This window comes from Hippopotamus amphibius, chromosome 6 (assembly GCF_030028045.1).
Source record: "Hippopotamus amphibius kiboko isolate mHipAmp2 chromosome 6, mHipAmp2.hap2, whole genome shotgun sequence".
NCBI classification, from domain to species: Eukaryota; Metazoa; Chordata; class Mammalia; order Artiodactyla; family Hippopotamidae; genus Hippopotamus; species Hippopotamus amphibius.
Genome location: NC_080191.1, coordinates 165,691,577 through 165,713,254, shown reverse-complemented (window position 1 = coordinate 165,713,254; position 21,678 = coordinate 165,691,577). Strand labels below are relative to the sequence as shown.

Here is a 21,678-nt window from a genome sequence, read left to right as displayed (position 1 = left end):
GGAAAGAGAGTGGCACCTAATTTTGGCTGATGCTAAAGAGGTAAACACCACAGGTGTTCCACACTCATTTACTTTGTTCCTAGTCAAAGTAGCCAATGGCAGGGCTACTTTTCTGATCAAGTCTCCAAATCCCCTGTTCTTTCCAATATACTATGCTTACTCCATCTGTCTGGGAGCTAGAATATGCTTCTTAGCAGAGACCTATAAAATAATTAAATCAGATCCACCTTCCTTACTTATTATCCTTAGTATAATTATCCCACCCCACCCCCCACTAAACTACCCACAGAGTACACGCAGGTTTCTGCAATTCCTTTATGAAAGACAAGGACTTTCATTCCACATATTGTACAAATGATTGGGGCATTAAGTATCGTTAACCAATGTTTCAACTGTTTGGGGATTTTTATGGTTATTGTTTTGGTTTATGTTTTTCTTGGTTGCTTGGTATGGATGTGAAACAGAGAATGGGAGAGGCTTGCAAGTCTGAGGGAAGTTTAGTCACCACTACACAGATGATGGGCATAAGAACCCTTTTCTATTTGCCTGTGGCACCTCTCCACTCTCTAAAAAAGTCATAATCAACCTTCAGAAACCTCATTCAAATGTCACCTCTCTATTAGTCCAATCCTATAGGACATACAACCAAAACCATCACAAGTGACACTTTCACAAATCCACCAGATTTACCTATGCTTTTCTTCCCCAGTGATTTTACAACATGTAGTAAATATAACACTGGAGGACTAATCATATTATAAATACATGGACTCATGTTTCCCTAGCATATATTCAAGATCCTGGAAGGCAGGAAAAATCTTATGGATCATTTTCTCTCCAACATTTATCTCAATGCCTGGGATAATGATTTTCAAATAAATCCTTGTGGAAAGGAGGGATCCTGAGAAAAATGATGACTAGTATAAATAACGTACCAAGACGTTTTGCCTTTTTTGGAAGTGTGATCTATTCACATTCTCCAGATCACCTAAACAAAGCTAAGGAGCTGCACATCTACCCACACTGCCTTAAATGACAGTAAAGGGTTTCTGCTTCCAACACCCCAAATTTCAGACATATTATAATGGAAAGGATAATTCCTGATAGGCTCCTAGAATACCAAGAAAAGCTGTATACTCAGGCAGATGGTCAATTCTTGGTTCCTTTAGATGACAATCAAGCACATCATTCAAAATGGCTCTGAAAGTTGGAATAACATGCCAAGGATCACATAGTTAAATATGTGGCACTTCCAACATTAGACCCAGGGCTATGAAAAATGTCTGTATACTTGAGGACATGTTTGTTAAGCTAAACAGCCTGACGGTACATAGGATGTATGTGGCATTTTGAAGCAGAATGCACTGTATGCTAAGGTGCTGGCATGAATTTTCAGAATCTGGAGCTAGTCCCCTGAGTTATTTGTTTGAAAAAACGGTCTCATGTCCTCAGAAGTCCTCTATAGTTGCAAGCTGCCAAACAGTCCTGAAAATTAGAAAAATGTTAGTAAATTAAGTATAAGGTGAATGAAAAACCAGCCAAGGTTGACAGAACCAAAATAAAAAAAAAGTTGGGGGGAGAGAAAAGTCCTGAGAAATCTAGTAACAGCAAGATGTTTTCAGGGTTAATTATCCTTCCATAAACATTACCTAACGGGACTTTCCTGGTGGCGCAGTGGTTAGGAATCTGCCTGCCAACGCAGAGGACATGGGTTCAAGCCCTGATCCAGGAAGATCCCACATGCCACGCAGCAACTAAGCCCGTGAGCCACAACTACTGAGCTTGCGCTCTAGAGCCTGCGAGCCACAATGACTGAGACTGCGTGTTGTAACTACTGAAGCCTGCACACCTAAAGCCCATGCTCCACAACAAGAGAAGCCACTGCAATGAGGAGTCTGCGCACCGCAACAAAGAGTAGCCCCCCACTCGCTGCAACTAGAGAAAGCCCTTGTGCTGCAACTAGAGAAAGCCCTCGTGCAGCAATGAACATCCAAAGCAGCCAAAAATAAATTTATTAATTTTTTTAAAAATTACATAACAATAGAAAGCTATCCTTTTCATAAAAAGCTCCACAAAGACCAGAAGAGTATAACCCAGGACTTTCTGCAAAGTTCTACCAAATATCTGATCTGCTAAAGTCATCACCTTGGTCAGAAGTCCAAAATGTCTTAGAGCATCAAGAGCCTTTAACCCCCCAACATATCTCTGAAAATAATAAAGGCCCTGGATGATAGGTTGGGTTCCCAAGTTTCCTCAAATATTTCTAAATTTCAGTCACTGTTCATAAAAAGGTGCTGACTGATTCACCACTTTCTTAAAATTATAGAAATTGATTATCAGAAAGGGTTTGAGTAGTTGTTGGGTCCAGCTTTATCCTGTCCAAATAATCATCTGGACTCCTCACAAATATTTAACCACAGGAAGCCCACTTCCTTTCAACACAGCTCCCTTTCAGGTAACTGCAAAATGATCTGTGGAATGACAAAACCTGCCAATCTACAGACATCATCTCTGGTCCTAGTTCCAGCCTCAGAGCGCTCACAACCCCGACCATGTATGTGGGTGTTTTGTACAAATCACTGGCACCCTGAAGTCTGTTGCTTTATACACACAACAGACGACCATCCACGTGGCATATTATATGGGCCATGCACAGGTGAAGTCCTGAAGGTACTCGCCTTGATATGGGCAGAGGCCGGGGCTGATTTCTGAGCCTTTCTATACTGTACACTGACGACAGTTGAAATACCTGATTTTTCAAGTTAAATTTTATTTAGATAATACTAGAAAAGATAAACATCAAAATCCTAACATTGATTATGTACTGTAGGACTATAATGTAGCTTATTTTCCTTCTAAAACATTTCTATATTTTCCAATTTATCTACCATGAAATGGAATCTTATTATTTATAATCCCTTTCATAACATTTTATAATAAAAAGATACATCTTTTTAATCTAACTTAAGCATCTAAACAGTGAAGCAGCAAATATTTACTAGGGGAAAAAATTAGTTGCAGTAGCAATGTTTATTGATTCAATTTAATTATACTCTTTCCTTAAGGTTAGAGAATAAGTGTGCTTTTTTTAAAGAAAAAAAAGCACGCTAACAAAAACAAAGTCTACATAAGGCCCCAAATTTGCATCTGATCTTCCTGATAACCGAAGCAATCCGGGAGAAACTGCTCAGTTCTCATTATTGTAAAGGAGAAATAACACCAGTTCCTGACTGGAGAGAAATGTTTTACTAGCACCAAACATGAAAGTAAGTTCAGTTACCATGTTGGAACTTAGTTAGGACACACTAAGTTATATAACGGACTCATCAATAGTTGAAGCGCGAGATTTAAACGTGTCTGCATACACACAAACGTATGCACACACCTTCAACAAAAGAACAAGACTAAGCTCCATAAGGAGACATTTTAAAAAGCAAAACAAATGATTTAATCCTTAACTCTGATGTAATTTATCAAAATAGGTTCCTGAGCTTTTTTTCCCCAGTCACAGTTTTCTCCCCAATTCATAGTTAAATGAAAACCCCAGTAACCCAAACCACTTGTCTGGCAAGGAGATACATTATAGCTAACCACATACACACTAGATTGTAGGCAAGTGGATTTTGAAAATGCTGAGATAATATAAGCCCTCAAATCAGAAGTACTACTTTAATATCACAGACCATCTACATCATTATCAGAGACCACAGAGTAACTGGGTAACTTATTGGAAAAGTGAAAATGGCTGAGTCAGAAATTTCCATCTTGACAGGGTAGAATCCTGGGGGTGAGAGGAATACTGACAAAGGGACAGTAAAAAAAGGGAAGGAAGGTAGCAGGGTGGAAACAGCAATTTTTACTCATCCCAGCAGGACTGCTTGATAGAGAAAAGACTTTCCATCAGGAAATATCATAAATGATAAAAAATACCCACAAACACAAACAATCTCACAAGCTTCCTGGGCTACAGGCATGAACTTATGGATTGGTGCTTTGAAGCCTAGTCTTTTCTTGTTGGCAGTAACAAAACAAAAAATTCACCCAAGAAAAGTTACAACTCTCCGAAATCCCAAGTGAGGTGCTTTCACGTGGTTCAACGTTGGATGGAACAGGTACTAGAAAAGATTTCCTTAAACTGAACCAAATTTGCATGTTCTATTCATCCATCATTATTCTATCCACTAAGGTCACAAATTTTTTTTCCCCACTATATATGGTAGCCACTAGTCACATAGCTGTTTCTTTAAATTAACCAAAATTAAATGATAAAAACCCAGTTCCTCAGTCCCACTTAGCCACGTTTCCAGTGCTAAACAGCCATATGGAGCTGGTGCTTACTACTGTTCTGGACAGAGGGGAATACAGAGTACTTCCACCTTCACAGAAGTTCTGCTGGACAACACCGCTCTAAACAATAATCACAGTATGACAGAAAGCACAGTCAGTGCCAATTTCAACAAGCAGACCATTCACAGCATTTGAAACCATTTTAACTGTGCGTGTGTGTCTGTGTGCGGTGTGTGCACGCACGCGCATGAGAGAGAGAGAGAAGGCATGCTTATCTTTTAACCAACAGATACAACTCACTTTGCCAGTATGGACAATCAAGGGTCCTGACATATTTTTAGTCTTGTAGTAGCTACTAACTTCAAAGTGTTTGTACATTATTTCTCCTATGCTGCTTCTTCCTCAGCCTTAAGGTGATAGTAGTTTTGCTAACCTCAGACAGGTGAAAAGAGTAAGAGTTGTTCTACATTTATCAAGCCACCACTGTGCAGATACAGTCACAGAAACAAAGTGAACAAACATCCTCTTGAAAAGGAAAGTGAGCTGTTAATTCAACAGAGTTAAAGGAATTTGATTCTGTGAAATACAACTGCTACTGAATAAACTTACCAGATCTCTAATACCTTACCGATCATTTACTGAAGAACTCTGGGTTCTCCTTAGCAAATGTATGCATCTGTGAATTTCAACTGGCTCGGAAAAGTAAACTGATCATAACCGAGGAGCTGTCTCCCAAATTTACTGTCTTTGTTGCCTTCCTTAAAGAACAATTACATTTTACAGGGGTGTTCCACTTCAGAACAATTCAGGAATATATGAATTTTCACTGAAGCTAAATAAGTACTTACTATCATAAAAATGATTAAAAAGGAAGCACTCCTGCTTTAAAATGATTCAGCTGATTTCTAAATAGATTTAAAAAATTTCATAATTAAACATAAAAAGATGACTATCAAAATTACACTTATGAAAACTCAAACAGTGTCTTCTGGAGTACACTGCACAGAGCACGGGTAATGAGATACTCAGTGAATACTTACGACATGCAGATGCACTATGGTGTAACCAAGAGAACGCTTACTTAGATTCTAATCCTGGCTTTAACACTCACTAGATGAATAATCTTGAACAAGTTAATATCACTCATATTTGCTGACCTGTAATATGACAGAAATGATAACCACCGTTAAGTACTTAAGCATTGCAGGAAATTTGTATTTTTTTTTAAAAAGTACTCACAAATTATTCTGATGGAGATAAACCTTCTATGTAGAAAACAAAAGATCACTGATAACCACAGGGGTCCTCAAAAGGGTAAATACCCTTAGACAAGCAGCAGACTTGTTTTTTCAAAGCAATTTTCCACTATGAGTATCTCGACAGCAAAAATTTATTTCTTTTATTTTCACTCCACGTATCCCTAGAGAAACTCCGACCTTCTGTTCCTCTGTTTGAATGGCACTTTTCCTGGCACTTAAGCCCTCAAATGGTTTGGCAGCCCTCAAATGGTTTGGTTTCTCTGTGTGCCTTAGCCTGGAAAGAAAAGCCAGCCATCTCCTTAAACCTCTGTAGGATAAACCCAGTCATGCCCATTAAAACCCAAAAGATCACATCAACCCAACTTAAGTACAAGTTTACACCAAGGGAAGAAAAACCATTTTGGTTTATTGGCTTCATATGACAAGTTTCCTTAAGTACTAGCTACTGCAAGTTCTATTTATCCTTGAGTCAGATATTTCCACTTTCAACTTTTCTACTGCCAGTAGATACTTTAGCTAGCACTCTTTCTTATTAGGATCAGTAAACTTACTTCAATTTCAAAAAATTGAGAGTACAGTAATACTCAAAATTAAAAAAAAAAAAAAAAACTTTAAATAAAAAGTGCTCATGGGATAAGTAGGTATGGGAAAAATATTTTCTTAGAATCTTGTTCCCATAAAGCAAACTGCAGCACTCACAGTTCCACTGTGGTAACCACTTGTCAGAAATCTATACACATTTCCAGTAATCTTAGATTATATAAATCTGAAAGTATGGACATAAAACAAACGGGTAAGTCTTTGAGATTTCTGGAATTCTACTCTGATATGCTGCCATGTGCTCAATAATTGGTCATATTTACTGACTACAAATGTGTTTTTCTAAAAAGTATCCTGAGATCATGGGTACATTCCTAGAATCAACTCAGTTTTTGCACTTACTAGGGAAATGCCTCCCCAGAAGATCAGGAGATTTCTCTTACAAGCAGGCTTACATTAGAATCAGATTTCCTCTCCTACAAATACTCTATACAGAAGAAGGTAATGACCCAACAGCAAATTGGAAGAAGCGAGCCTGTGTTTCAAAGTACACCCAGAAACCTCCTGAGCAGGTAACAGGGAGTTGTGCGTAGATTTTAAGAAGGGATTCTGTCAACCACTTTGGCTCTCCATTTAGTTCATCAGAGGGGATATTTTATTTTTTTTCTTTTTGAGAAAGAACTCTATATTCACCTTAGTGGTATTTAAGTTAGGTGTGAACTTTTGATGGTTCTCTATTGCCAAAGAAAGCTGGGAAGTCAGTTACTGTCATGGGAAGAGAGAAGCAAAAACTGAACTTTAGTAATAACTCCAATAAGGAGGAAGCTGATGATTTCTTCAGCCATACACAAGTCAACAGAATACATAACATGGCATTATGGTTCTGATTTGGATTTGGCTCATGTTTAAAGGTATTTCAGAGAAGAAAAAACAACTTTGGAGCCATACAGATCAGGATTCAAATACTGTTTTCTTATTGGCTAAAAGACCTTAGGCAAGTTATTCATCTCTCTGAGCCTCAGGTTCCTCATCTGCAAAATGAGGATAAACGTTGTGAAGGCTCAATTAGGTAAGTGAAGGGCCAAAGAAAACATCTGTCACTCAGTAACAGGAAGTTCAATAAATGGAACTTCCAATTATTATTGGCATCATCAATTAATGAATTCTTACAATTACTTATTTTCAGTGAAGTTTTTCCTTTAGTCAGATCCCACTACGTCACTCATGAACACAGATCTATCCCTTCTCTAGTACAGAATCTATAATAGAATAAGCAATCACTACTTCCTCTTACGAATGTACGGAAATGTTTCCTGGCAAGGAATTACAATATAGTCAACAGTTGACTACATTTCAATAGCTCTTTGTAATCTCATATGTTTTCTCATAAGGGAGAACATGTTTCCTATACATACACATTGTGTGCCTGAGTTAAAAGGAAGCCAGTATGTCTAGAATATTTAATAAGCTCCACCACTCCAAACTTTTTTCAGTTGAATGCCCGGAATTAGAAAGCAAAGTAGAATTCTATGTGAAAGTCATGTAATCACAGTTTACTAAAATAGAAGACTCATCGAAGCATCACCATTAAGAATGGTAGGAGAGTAGACTGTTGAGAAGTACAGCCAGTCAAAATCTAAACAACATTAACATGTAGATTTAAAATACTGCATGCCTAAAACTAGATGAATTTTCCTAATTTCTGTCCTTTGAATTGCTTTAGTAAAAGCTTTCTGCCAAATCCACGTGGCATTTTGGTATCTTATTATAAGAAATGTAGATATCTCTTTCCCAATTTATAGAAATATGATGGCTTTATTGTAGCATATAAGGAACAAACAGGTTGAAGTACAAACAGCCCAGTTCTTCATTCCAGATACCCATCAGAAGTTTAGTTCTGGCTCTGTCAGCAGTTCAAGTGACCTTTGACAAGTCACTTTCCAAATCAGAACCTCAATGTCCTGACCTATAAGGAAACAGTCCAAATTATTTTTAAGAATTCCTTCAACCTAGATATAAGGTAGTATGAAATGTAGTTGATTCAGTATAAGTGAGATACATTTGTCTCTTGGATACAAGCACATCATCTAAAACATGATAACCACAGCCTACATAAAAGGCTATCCATACAGGATAGCTGTTATGCTAACTTTCTCCTGCACCAAATACTGCTTTCTTCATTGCTGCTGTTGGTTTTACTATTTTTACCACACAAAATGGCAAACATCTGCTTTCATCCATCTGTACAGTATCTTTAGCCACCAATAAATCTTCAAATAACCTTTTGTTCAATCTAGTGCCTTAAAAAAAGGTAGACTTATCCTGTCTCAACTACTAGTTCTCACAGAGCCTTTAGTATCATGGTAAAATGAAAACATGTTATCATTCATTTACTGTCCAATGAACGCAACTATGAACTGTACTATTTACTAAAAGGTTAACCTGGGGCCAGATGGTCAGAGTCCTGGGAAAGCAAACACCCTCCATACTCACTAGTCTTCTTGAAGATCACCAAATTTAAATTAAACTAGAATGGGTTCTAAATGCCTCAGATTTCTCTATGTATTGTTACTGAAACTGGCTTCAGTATATTTGGTTATCCTACAGTATATCTGGTTATCATGTAATTCCCCTGCAGAGGAAATGAAAGAAAATCAGGGGCAGCCTGCATCTGTGAACAGGAATACTCCAAATACTTTTCTGCTCTGGAGGATTAATTCACTTATCTCATTTGTTTTTTAAGAATTCAAAGTCATTTTGATGATTTAAAAAAACTGCCATACTATCTACCTAGAAATATAAATTGGTTTTTGTAGCACTGCATGTTTTTAAAACCGTGTTAACTTCTAATGCACCATACGAAGCTAAAAGAGACTAAATAGTATGCCCTAATTTAGAAAACCATCCTAAAATAAGTACGAATTAAACATATCCACCCCCAAGGTAAAAACTCGAGCTCTTTTGCTCACACTTTCCACCCCTGCTTGATCATAAACCATACCAAGTTTACAATCAGTACATTCACCTTTTTAGTTTCCAACTCAAAACTTTCACTCTTCACAATTATCTCTATAATCAAGAACTTTATAATCAAGAACTTAAAAAATACACGTTACATGTGATTTGGTTAGTTAAAAGTTTATAAGAACGTCGTCCCCTTTATCTAAAAATAAATCTAAAGGAGAAAATAGTAAGCATAAAAATTCTGAAGAGAATCCAACAGGATCTAAGAAACTAATTGGATCCTTTACTACAACAACAAAATGATACCATATCACAATCCTGGAAAATATACACACATTAACAGGGTCTTACATAACTAAAATCAGTCCATAAACTGGTAAGATCATTGCCTCCAAAGGAGCCTACTATGTGTTTAGGCCTTGAGTTAACCTCAGCAACAATCTGCCTCCTACAGAAATTTGATAGATGGGGAAAATTCACGCAACGAAAAGTAAAAGCGATTGCTTCTAATCCTCTATTCCTATCCCAGTGAATTCATGCAAATGATCACAGCTCTTATTCTAGTGTCAGTAGTTCAGTTAGCTCAGGTCAGTCTGCCCACTGAACATAAGCTGTCAGACAGTCTGACAAGTTTCCTGCAGTATCTCCTATGTGTAAGGATCCCCAAGAAGTACTGAGATCAGTCAGCTACCAGTCTTGTCTAGAGAGCTAGCAGACCAATACAGAGGATGAGACATGCTGCTTAAAGAAGTTAAAGAGATACACAGGAGAGAAGCAGGGTGGACTTAACAGAGAATCAGCATTTGAGCTGGACCTGGGGAGGCAGTGAGAAGATAAGGGGACAAAAATAGGCTATATTTGGATAGTATAGAAGGAAATACCACATAGAGGATTCAGGTTCAAAGAACAATGGTCTGGAAAAAGCAAAAGCAGGAGTATTATAGGGTAACTTGAACAGTAATATCACTGAGGTTGAATGTATAACACTGTATTTTGCAAAATATTTTCATATCCATTTCTTCAATTAACTCCCATGGAAAGCCCATCTGTTAGACATAGTAAATATTATCTCCAATAAACAGATAAGGAAACGGAAGCTTAGAGATACCGTTTTCTCTGAGTCCTTATATCAAATGGTAGTAACGATGAGATGTGAAACCAAGCCTTACAAGTCTAGGTTCAAAGTACTTCCCTTTCCAAAGAAGTTAGTCTGCTTAAGTTAAATTTTATACAAGTTTGATTTAAATCTGGGCAAATTATTTAATGTATCAATAAACCAGAGAAAATACTGTAAAATAATTCAAAGAGGAGCTCTATGACTGAAAAGATACACAGCAGAAATGTAGAGAGTAAAATGGCTGCCTCCTACTCTATTTAAAAAGAAGAAAATGATAGTTATATTGCATACTGCCAAGTAAGCAGGAATCAAAAATGTGTGCATTTCTTACCTCCTTTCAATTGCACACATCTTTTCAATACCCATTCCCCACATCTGGGGGGAATATATAGGGAGAATTGATAAATAGGAAAGAAAAAGAAAACTAACTAATTAAAAGTAGAATTTGGGGTAACCCACATATGAATAGCTAAACGAAACCGTAATTATTCCTACTACCTTCTATAGAGCAGATTCCATGTTTCATCTAGTAATCAATTATGAAATAGAAAACACATCAGGAACCTCAAGATAGTCTACGAGAGACAGGTGCCCTTCAGGTTTTAAGTGGCAATGAAAACTTTACATTACATATCCAGAAGGGGTTTTTTAAAAAGAACATCACTTAGTCATCATATTCAACTGCCTGTGGTATTTCAACAATGTCTATGCAGTTGTGTGGTCACAGTATACACCTATTCTGGTAAACTTATTAGAATCATCCTTTTTACTCACAAAGTATCTGGGTTTGGCCTATAAATTATCTGACAGCACTGCCTTTAAGTCTCAGTAGTTATCCTAGTTTGGGGAGCTTGAGTGCCACTGCGACCAAGTTCCTGGACTTCAGGGATGTTAAAAGCATGGTAAATTGGAGTCTATCAATAACAGCTCCCTAACCATTTTCTAACCTCCAGCTTGTCCCCTCCAACATATACACACAGTCAAAATGATCTTTCAACGATCAGCTGTGTGGAGTTTTAATGGGGTAACTACAAGGAGAAAAGAAGAGAAGAAATGCTTCGTGGGTTTAAAATAATGAGGTCTGACCATGGAAAACTGGGAAAACAACAGAAGCAGACACAGCAAGTTAAAATTCGGCAATCACTGACAGGATAAGGAACCGTTTGTAAGCAAAGCCAGAAAGTGATCTGTAAATGCAGACACTGAGACTGCACAGTTCTTTCCAAAATAGCTGCTGGCAGATGTTAGGCCAAACTCAACATGTGCAGATGGCAGGATATGAATCTCAATTGAGTCCCTCCTTTCTCTTTCTCTACTCCTGGTTTCCCATCTAGACAATAAAAATGTTTTGAAAGTATTTACCAACCCTAACATTCAGTATTTTGCAGAATTTTATAATATGAAAGAAAAAGCTAATATTTTAAAGTATTTGGTGGAAAGTGCTACTCAAAAATAAGTGAATATAATACTTAAAGTAAATCATGGATTCCTCTATGTAGTCAACAGACAAAAAAAACTGTTGTTGATGGGGAGGCAGTGAAGAGGGAAAGATATCCTTGTAAGTCGTTCGTGCTTTTACTATATGCAGTTAAAAGTCCTGGAATAATGTTAACGGAAAGTGACTCAGTCTTGATGACTCATTAGGAAAATAAAAGCCAAAAAAGTCCAGCGGAGACTCCCCTGGTGTTTGGTCATTGAAAAGCTGTATCAGGACTGGAAATGCTCATCACACACTAAGACTTCAAAGTTTAGTGGTAAATCAACCCAGGTACTTCTGGTACAATTTTCCAAGAAGACAAAGAGTGACACTTCATTCATGCAAGTGTTTGTAATATGTTTTGAAGAGAGCCAGCAATAAGTAATAAGCTAAGAATCATAAGCAAACTTTTTCAAAGTTGAACTTGTTTACTCATGCCCTTCACTCATGAAAGCCCCACAGATTCTTATTCAGAGCTGACATATGGACTGTTCTTACTTTACATAAGATTTCTACCTTGATAAGCAATCATGAAGTCCCTAGAGATTTATATGGAGAGCACATTTTCTTCTTAAAAAAAGAATAAAAATCAGGATGTAAGTATATTTTTAAAAGTCACTACAAAAATAAAACATGCTATTACATGAGTTCAATCAATAACAGTCTCCAACAGCGCACCACTATAATTAAAGAAAAGCTCTGATAAATGTTCATAGCGATAACTGAAATATCAAAAAAAATTAAATAGGGAAGTTTTTAAAAGGTTTCATTGAAACAGTCCCAAAGGAGTTATTGTTTTTACACAAAGTACCAGATAGTATAGAATTTAAGCTTTGCTGATCATAGCCTCTGCTATGACCCACTCATCTCAGCCTTTGCAGCACCAAGGCAGCCACAGACAACATGTAAACAAATGAGCAAAGTTATGTTTCAATAAAACTTTAGACATTGAAATTTGAATTCCATATCACTTTTACCCATCACAAACATTCTTCTTCCTCTTTCTTTTTTCAATCATTAAAAAATGTAAAGACTGTCATCAGCTCACTTGTATAAAAAGAAGCAGTGGGTGGTGTGGGCTGGACTGGCCCACAGACCATAGTTTGCAAACCCCTATCTTAGAGGAACTAATTTCAACTACTAAAAGGAAAAAAAAAATGCTGCGCATTCTTTAACCCTGATAAAGAAATGAGCTGCCACTGCAAAAACTTAAAAAATTAGAGTAGGGCAGGATCCATCTCTACATTAGAGTGGCCACAGTATTCTTAGTATATTCCAAATGTCCATCGTGAGTCCAAGAGTATAATTTGGGTATAAAAAACTACAGATTCCTGGGACCAACTCCAAGAGATTCAGCTGATATCAAGAAGGGCAGGAATATGTTTACAGCAAAGTTCCCCACGTCATCCTAACGTTGCACCAAGGTTTAAAGACCACCAACATTTGCAAAATATTTACCTGATAAAAGACCTGAATTCAGAATATGTAAAGAACCCTCAAAACTCAATAAAAAGAAAGTGATTTTTTTTTAAAGGCAAAGCTTAGAACACACAGTTAAACAAATGATATAAGAATAGGAAGTAAGCACAAGAAAAGAGACTCCAATCATTAGTCATTACAGAAGTGCAAATTAAAGCCACATGAGATAATATTACACTGTTAAAATTTAGATCTCACAGCCACGAAACAACAAAACCAGAATTTAAACCCTTAAAAAAAATAGTTAAAGGGCTTTGTAGGTGGCTCAGTGGTTAAGAATCCACCTGCCAATGCAGGGGACACAGGTTCGATCCCTGCTCCAGGAAGATCCCACATGCCTCAGAGCAACTAAGCCCATGAGCCACAATTATTGAGCCTGCACTTTAGAGCCCGTGAGCCACAAGTATTGAGCCCATGTGCTGCAACTACTGAAGCCATGTGCCTAGAGCCTGTGCTCCACAAGAGAAGTCACGGAAATGAGGAGACCGTGCACCACAATGAAGAGTAGCCCCCACTCACCACAACTAAAAGAAAGCCCCTGCACAGCAAAAAAGACCCAACACTGCCAATAAAATAAATAAGTGTATAAAAAAAATAGTTAAAAAATAAAAAATATATATATCTTGACAATGCAGAGTGTAGACAAGGATGCAGAGCATTTAGAGCTCATATACACTGCTTGTAGGAATGCAAAATGGTACAGCCACTTTGAAAAACAATTTGTAGTTTCCTATAAAGCTAAACATACGTTCACCATATGACCTACCCTAGGTGCTTACCCAAGAGAAATGAAAACATGTTCACTCAAAAAAAAACCTGTATGCAAATGTTTACAAGAGACTATTTATAACCACCAAAAGTGAAAACACCCCAATGTTCGTCAACCAGTGAATGGATAAGCAAATGGTGGTACAGCCATGCACTGGAACACAGCAATAAAAAGGAACAAAATTACTGATACACACATGATATCAGATGTATTATGCTAAGTGAAAGAAGCCAAACTCAAAAAGCAACTTATTATATGATCCCATTTATATGACATTTTTGTAAAGGTAAAACTAAAGGGACAGAAAACAAATCAGTGGTTGGTGGAGGTGGGGGAAAAGCGTGGAGCAGTTCGTAGGTTACGTAAATGTTCAATATTTCGATTGCTGTGGTGGTTACAAGACTATACATTTGTCCAAACTCAGAACCCCATACTAAGAAGGATGAATTTTTACTGTAGGTGAATTATATATCAATGAATTTGACTAAAAAGAAAAAAAAAAAACACTGATATACAAGCAAGACTGGCTTTACACTGGTTCTGCTTTATTGGAAAGTTTTCAATGCTTTTATGTCAGTGTATGGTTACAAACTATCATATGAAGACCTACATATCTTAATGTGTGTGTGTGCTTGTGTGTTTTAATAAAATAATGACAAAAAAAAATAGTTCTTTTGAGTATGCGTGTTTGTCATGTCCTTTTAAAAGTATTATCTAAGAACTCTTTTGTACTGGTTTCTAAATTCAAACATATGGGAATAGTCTAAATAATCCCCAAGGTATATAAGACCAATTATCCTCTGTAGGTCTTATTTAGGATCTAGGGTATCCTAATTCTACAGTTTTGAAGCACAGGACACTTTTAAATAGGTCATCAGTTATAAATATTAATCCAACAGCCCTTCCAGTGGCTACATCTGAAATTGCAAATACAGCTGTGATAAGGTTTATTTTTTCCCCCTATAATTCAGGGTAGTTAATTTTAAAATACACTCTTGTATTTAGAGAACTGGGATTTCAAGCAGGGTTTACTTAAGTTTTGTGGTATGATACTGCTTTTTGTTACTGAGGCAAAAATTCACTTATCTCAATCAAAACTACGTCCCTGAAAAGAACTAAGGAAAGACCATGGCCTATGGCTTTATTTCTCTAATATGTTTAATCTTCTCAACTTTAGCCCTTTCAGGCTGAGTGTACCAGAGAAGAAATGCATTTTCTAGGTAGAAAAAACACTGAGGCAGGAGTATGACCTCCTGTAGTTCACCCAGGAATTCATTTGCTGAATCAAAATAAAAACCTAAAAAAAAAATGCTCTTGATTAAAAAATAAAATAAAACCTGTTAACTCACTAACATTCATATCAAACATTATCCCTAAAATAACCTGAGGAAAATCTCTGCATGTGTTTTGTCATTCATTATTTTTATTCCACTGTTTTAAATGACAGTATTAACGAAATACATCAGGAGTGATTCTTATGCATAAACAGAATAATTTAAAAGAGAGAAGAAGAGGGAGAAGGAACAAAGGAAGACGGAGGAAGGGAAGAAATGGGAAAGGAAGGGGAAGGTGGGAAAGGAGAGAGGAGGGAAGACTGAGCTGTGTGAATATTCACTTTTGAATTTTTCTAATTCTAGGCCCCATGTGACAATTTTTAGATACTTAACCTCAACGGTTTGATAAAACTCACTTTCCCATCCTGGCTCTCAGATTTTCATCTGGAAAATCTGGCTGGCCTAGATCAGTGGTCTTTAATGCTTTCTACTCTGAGATCCTTTTTTAAAAATAGCAATTAACTTTACAGTTTCCCAAAAGGGATAAGTTGTTCTTTATGTACTTTTTAGTTTAAAAAAAAAATTCTCAAATCAAGATAATCTTTATTTTACAAATAACAGCTATTTCATTTTTAAAAAAGCACTGGTTCATTTAAGAAGGTACTGCATACCTGGATATAGCAATAAACTGAAAGATGTTTTCCCCTTATGTGAGAGGTATTCTGGGTGCACGTATGGAATTTCAAGGGTTCTTTACAACAACTTCTTGAACTCTACAGGACTGGCTCTCCACCACAGTGAAGATCAGAGGGAAAAAAAAAAAAAAAAAAAAAACTAGAAAAATAGATTAAAAAGCTTTATAAACTTACTAGCAGCACTAAGATACACGATGCCCATGGTCAAAAAGCACGATCTCTGCCCTTTAAGAGCTGATGCTCTCAGAAGGCATATGAAATTATGCCAGAGATAGGATTCTTAAACTAACAGGGAACGTCTAGTATTCATGATTCATTCGTTCATTCATTCACACATTCAAATACTTGCTGAATCTTTGCTGGCTATGTGAAAGACCTGAAGCCAGATGAGGGTGAAGAAAAACAAGACACAAACCTCCTTAATCAAGATCTAGCCATGGTCTCATTAAAAGACAATAACCAGAAAGAAAAAAGAAAAACAAACAAAATAAAAACACACACACACAAAAACCAAACTGCTGTAGAATTCTGAAGAAAAGAGAAAGTGAGTTTGCCCTCACTTTCCAGATAACGGACCTCTCAGAGACCTCCATCACATTAGATGTCTAGTGTGCATGTGATATGCTTTAGATCTCTGGGACTACCTGGATAACATACCACCAGACATAATTTTGTATCTTTCCCCTTAAAGCTCTGGATTTATGCCATTAATTTAATTTACCCCATACGCCACTGGGGTGTCCTGGACCTAAAATGAATCAGTGCTTTCTAGGCATATTTCTGAAAATGTATTAACTTTTATCTTTCACTAAAGAAAAATGATTTGCTCTCAGAATAGCTAGCTATCTTTATTTCAAGAAATGTCTACGAAGTGCACCAATTTCAGATGCTAATTGTGACTGTACTCAGGCACACACGCACCTACACACACACACAGAGTTAACTAACTTGGGGATGGTGGAACCTTCCATTTGAAGGACAGAAAGAATACATAATAAAATTCCTTACGGCTGAAAGGAAAGAAAAAAGGTTAGCCCTGGTGGAAGATGGGAGGGTTGACATATAAGTGCTCAATAGCTAAAAGTGGGAAAACTCTAATGACTAAAAAACTGCAAAGGAGTTAATAAACTTAAAAGAGTCTAGAAATGGCTTTGATGGACAGGCTATGGCTTTCAAACCAAAACTTTAAGATAATGTGAAACCTTTGTTAGATGGGGGAAAGGGCAAGAGTAGTGATTGGTGAGCAATTAAAACTAAGTAGAGGGCTTCCCTGGTGGTGCGGTGGTTAAGAATCCACCTGCCAATGCAGGGGACTCCGGTTCGAGCCCTGGTCCGGGAAGATCCCATGTGCCACTGGGCAACTAAGCCCCTGCACCACAACTACTGAGCCTGTGCTCTAGAGCCTGCGAGCCACAACTACTGAGCCCACATGCCGCAACTACTGAGGCCCATGTGCCTACAGCCAGTGCTCCGCAACAAGAGAAGCCACTGCAATAAGAAGCCTGTGCACCACAATGAAGAGTAGCCCCCGCTCTCCGCAACCACAGAAAGCCCGCTCGCAGCAACGAAGACCCAATGCAGCCAATAAATAAAAAATAAATAAATAAATAAAATTATTTTAAAAAAAAAACAAGTAGAGAGATGGGAATCAGACTGGAGAGAGCAAAAAAAAGTGGGAAGTCTGGATTGTGGCTTCAGGAAGAAAATTCAGCAAAGAAGCTGAAACTGACCAAAAATTTAAGTTTGTTAAAATAATTAAAAGTGCTCTTTTTGCGGAAAAAACAAAAGCTCTGATTCAAACTAAAAAACTTTCAGAATATTGTTGGAACCTTTGTCTATTTGAGAATACCTTTGTCTAGCATTCACGAACTGCATGATGCATTTGAGTTATTTATCTACAGCTAAAAAAAAAATGGCTGAGAATTATTTCAAATCTTGTAGCAGGGAACTTCAAACGTTTCAGAAGAAATAAAGCATTACTCCTAGACAATGGCAACAGTATTTCCATTACAAAGAGTATGCAGATGTTCCAAATATGCTTTTAAACCAGAAATAATGCTACCTGTTGACATTTAGTTAGACTTAATTCTTTTTATTCCATATGACCTCACACATATTCCTTTGTCTCCTATTTTAAGAGATATTTCCCAAGGTAAAAATACTGCTGTAGTTATTTTTTTCAAAGGTCTGTCCAAATGATGAATATCTTTGGCCATCTTAAAACTGAGCATTAGATTTTAACCTAGAAAAAAATAAGTTTTCATAATATTCCCATTCCCTGATGGCAGCTGCTACCCACAAGCTCTGCTGAGATGTTCACAAGGAAAGTCCCAGGGCTGCGCATCCCCTCCGAAGGAAAAGGGCAACAGGAAGGGACAGGCCTCCAGTGCGTGGTCCTTCTTCAACTCTACCGGAGTCTACTCCATGATCCCAAATTGTAATTACGTGTAAAGCTTTAGATTGATAAGAGAAGTAAAGAAGACAGATTTCTAAAACTGGAGTTTAAAAATCTGTGCCAGAACATTAAGCAAATTATTACTAAACTTCCTTTTCAAACTGAGTTGGAGTTTCAGTATTAAGAACAGTCTCAATGTTTGTGTATGTTTTACCCAGTCATGGGCAGCAACTTTATTTTCTTTAATTAGGGTTCAAAAACATCTTTAAGGAGCAACTGGGCCATAATTAAGAGTTATATTAGAGAAAGATACACTTTATCAGATGTGAATACTTTCCAGATCAAAAACCACACCACCATTAGGACATTCCTAGTATAGCATATCACTTCCTTTGATGATCTCTGAAGTAGAAAAAAACAGATGCTTACAAAGAAAATGATCTTCTCAACAATTTCTGACCACCTTCAAAGTAAATCAATACTTAATTCTAACTTCATGAAACAGCCACATAAATTTCTTCTTTTACCACTTTACCATTTATGTAAACCAGACTGCCAAATACCATGTTGTGCAAAATAAAAACCAATCCAAATGTGTTAAACTCTAGAGTTTAGCAATGGAAAAATCTTGCATTTATAGACAGAAAGTGGCTGAAACCCTTGAGAAAGTAGAATCTAGAATAAACCATTCATGTTTTGGTTAGAAACCAGAAGACCTAAGAGTAATATAAACGCATACACTGAAAGTGAGTTTCAAGTTTGTTTCAGGTCACTGACATATACAAAGAGCTAGGTTAAATCTTAGCACTACCTAATACTTTACATATTAAGGTTGTGTTCGAACTCCAGTTCTCCTCCTACTCCTCACCTGCCCCCTAGGAAGCACTACACACTACACAAAGATCACTTTTTCTCTAAAGACATGCAACACCCACATACATATCAGAAAGGTTAAGGACAGCCTCAAAGACCAGGACTTTCAAAGTGTAAATCTGCGTTTCCTGTCAGTCAGGCACGACTTGACAGTGCTAAGAGAAGTTTATTTACATATGAATGCCAGAATCTTCACCAAAGCCAGGTTGGGAACTGAAAGGTTGAAAAATACTACTTGCTAAATATCCCAGGCCTAAATTCTAACATCCTTCAGGAACAACAGGACAGGCCCAGTGCGATTAAATGTCCTACATAAAACAAGCAACTCTGTCTCCTAGCGTTTGGAACTCTGGGACATAAAGCCGTCAAGCTTTCCTCGGATTCTGGGGTCAGCCTGAACACCACAAGCCCCTCTGAGTCAAAACAGGTTGGCGCTGAAACACAGCAACCTAATTTCCAAGAAAGCAAAGATTCTTATTTTCAACTCCACATTCTCAAGACAACTAAGACCACAAGAGTCAGCTGAAACAAACGACATCCACTACAAAGACAACCTCTGCAAGCTCGGATAGCACTCTGAGACTTCCATGCTTCCCAGGGTCAAAATAACAGCCGAAGATCACTAAAGACTAAGGCGATCCAGCACCCAAGATCTCAGTTACAACAACAACAGCAACAACAACAACAAAAAAGCTAGGTCTGGATGGAGACGAGAGACAAGAATTCAGTGGGCTACTTGCTAGAAGCCACGCTAGACCAGTACTAATCAATCTTGATTCTTCTGGACCTCAGCATAGGGAGCCAGTAAAAACCAAGGTCACAGTGAGTCCCCTGCTTACTGCTTTCTGTGCGAAAACGTTTATTTATAGTAGCTTCCCACCCGCCTGGCTGCGCTGGGCAGGGCCCAGGCTCAACTTTTAAACCTGGAGGAAGGTGGGAAAGTCGGCCAGCCAGACGCAAGCCTGGGAAAAGTAGACCGAAGGAGGGAGAGAGTCAAGTTTCAAAACAAAGGCTCCACACGAACTGAACGTCCAGCCCACCCCACCTCCCAGCCTTCGGGCCAGCTGGGCTGGGCCCGGACTTTTAAGAACAGCGGTCAGGCGGGCGTCCCCAGCTCTGGAGCATCCGCGAAGGGCACCGCCGCTCCCGGGGACCGCGGCACGACCACTGGGTGAGGGGGTGCCGGCCCCTCTCCGCCCACCTCCTCACGCGGGAGAAACCTGACGCTCAGGACCCAAGTGACTCGCCCCAGGTCCCACGGCAGAGCCCGGACCCGGTTCCCTCCCGGCCAGCGCGGGCCGGCACCAGGCGGCCGCCGAGACGACGCCCCCACCGGGAGGCACCCGGGGACGGCAGCCGGAGCGGCCCGGAGCGCCCGCCACGGCCCGCGCCCTACCTTCCTTGACCCCCGGCAGCTTGGACTGGTCGATGCTGACTTCGGCCATGTTGGCCCGGGGGCCGGGCTGCCCTCGGCCTCCTGCGTCCCGGCCGCCGGCGGCCCCGAACGCGGCCCCGGGGGCGCAGCGGCAGCGCTACGTCGGGCCGGCAGAGCGCGCGCGGGCCCGGACGACGGAGCCGGCTGCCGCGCGAGGGCGGGCGGCGACGAAGGCGGCGGGAGACGGGCCCCGGCGCAGCAGCCTGGCGGCCCCGCTGGCCCGCCACCGCCACCTGCTCCCGCGCCCCCGGCCCTGATCGACGCCTAATACCCGGCGCCCGGAAACGGCCCCGGGCCGGCCCGTACGGAGGGAGAGAGGAGACAGAAAGGGCGGGTGCGCGGGCGGGCGCGCGGGCGGGCCTCGGCGGGGAGGGGAGGGGAGAGGAGGGGAGGGGAGGGGAGGGGAGAGGAGGGGAGGGGAGGGTGGGGGAGGGGAGCTGCAGGTCTGAAACCGCAAGTGCGCGCAGCTGGCGAGCGCCGAGCGGCTCCCGCGGCCGCCTCCCCGGGGCCGCCGGACGCGCCCGAGGCTGGGGCCCCGCGCCGGCCCCGCCTGCGCGCCCAGCCCCCTCCCAGCGGAGGGTCGCGGGTGTCGCCGGGGGCTCTGTGTCCCGATGGCCTCCGCGAGAGGGGCCGCAGGGGTCCCCCCGAACCCGGCGCTTCCCGTCGGCGGTGTAGTCCCCGTTCTGTGAGCTATTTGCACGGGATGCTTACTGCGAGACTGGCTTTCGCGGGCACGCTTTGCCTCCGGGATGGGAGGAAAGATAACATATGGGCATTAAAAAAAACAACAACAACAACCTCTACTACAACGTACAGAACTGAAGAGCAGCTGATCAAAATCTGGGCCAGTTCAGAGACGAGAGTGTTCACGACCAGCTGGGGGAACTGAGTCATTCATTCATCAGAAATGCATGACTGTCTACCAAGTGTGATGCTGGGTGCTGAGGATGACAGCGTGTGTCAGGCATCTCTCTCTTCTGGCATGTCGCACGTTGCACTGTAATTGGGACGCTTTCATCTCCCAGAAATAGACAGCATCTCCGCTCTGCATCTCCTGGCAACAGAATTCTCCCTCCCTCTGGGAAGCCCTCCTGGGGAGGGGGCCTCCTCTCGC

General features: G+C 39.9%; 1 protein-coding gene across 2 annotated transcripts in view; it reads right to left on the bottom strand.

The window, feature by feature from the left end:
- Nucleotides 1-20,818, bottom strand: part of CCDC50 (coiled-coil domain containing 50) — a 58,751-nt gene extending 37,933 nt beyond the window's left edge. The window contains exon 1 of one of the 2 annotated variants that reach the window (XM_057738023.1): nucleotides 20,526-20,818. In XM_057738023.1, coding sequence (XP_057594006.1) covers nucleotides 20,526-20,574 — 49 coding nt within the window. In that variant the 5' untranslated portion in view covers nucleotides 20,575-20,818. The remainder of the gene's footprint in view (nucleotides 1-20,525) is intronic. The other variant, XM_057738022.1, reaches the window with a different exon arrangement.
- Nucleotides 20,819-21,678: the final 860 nt, after the last annotated feature.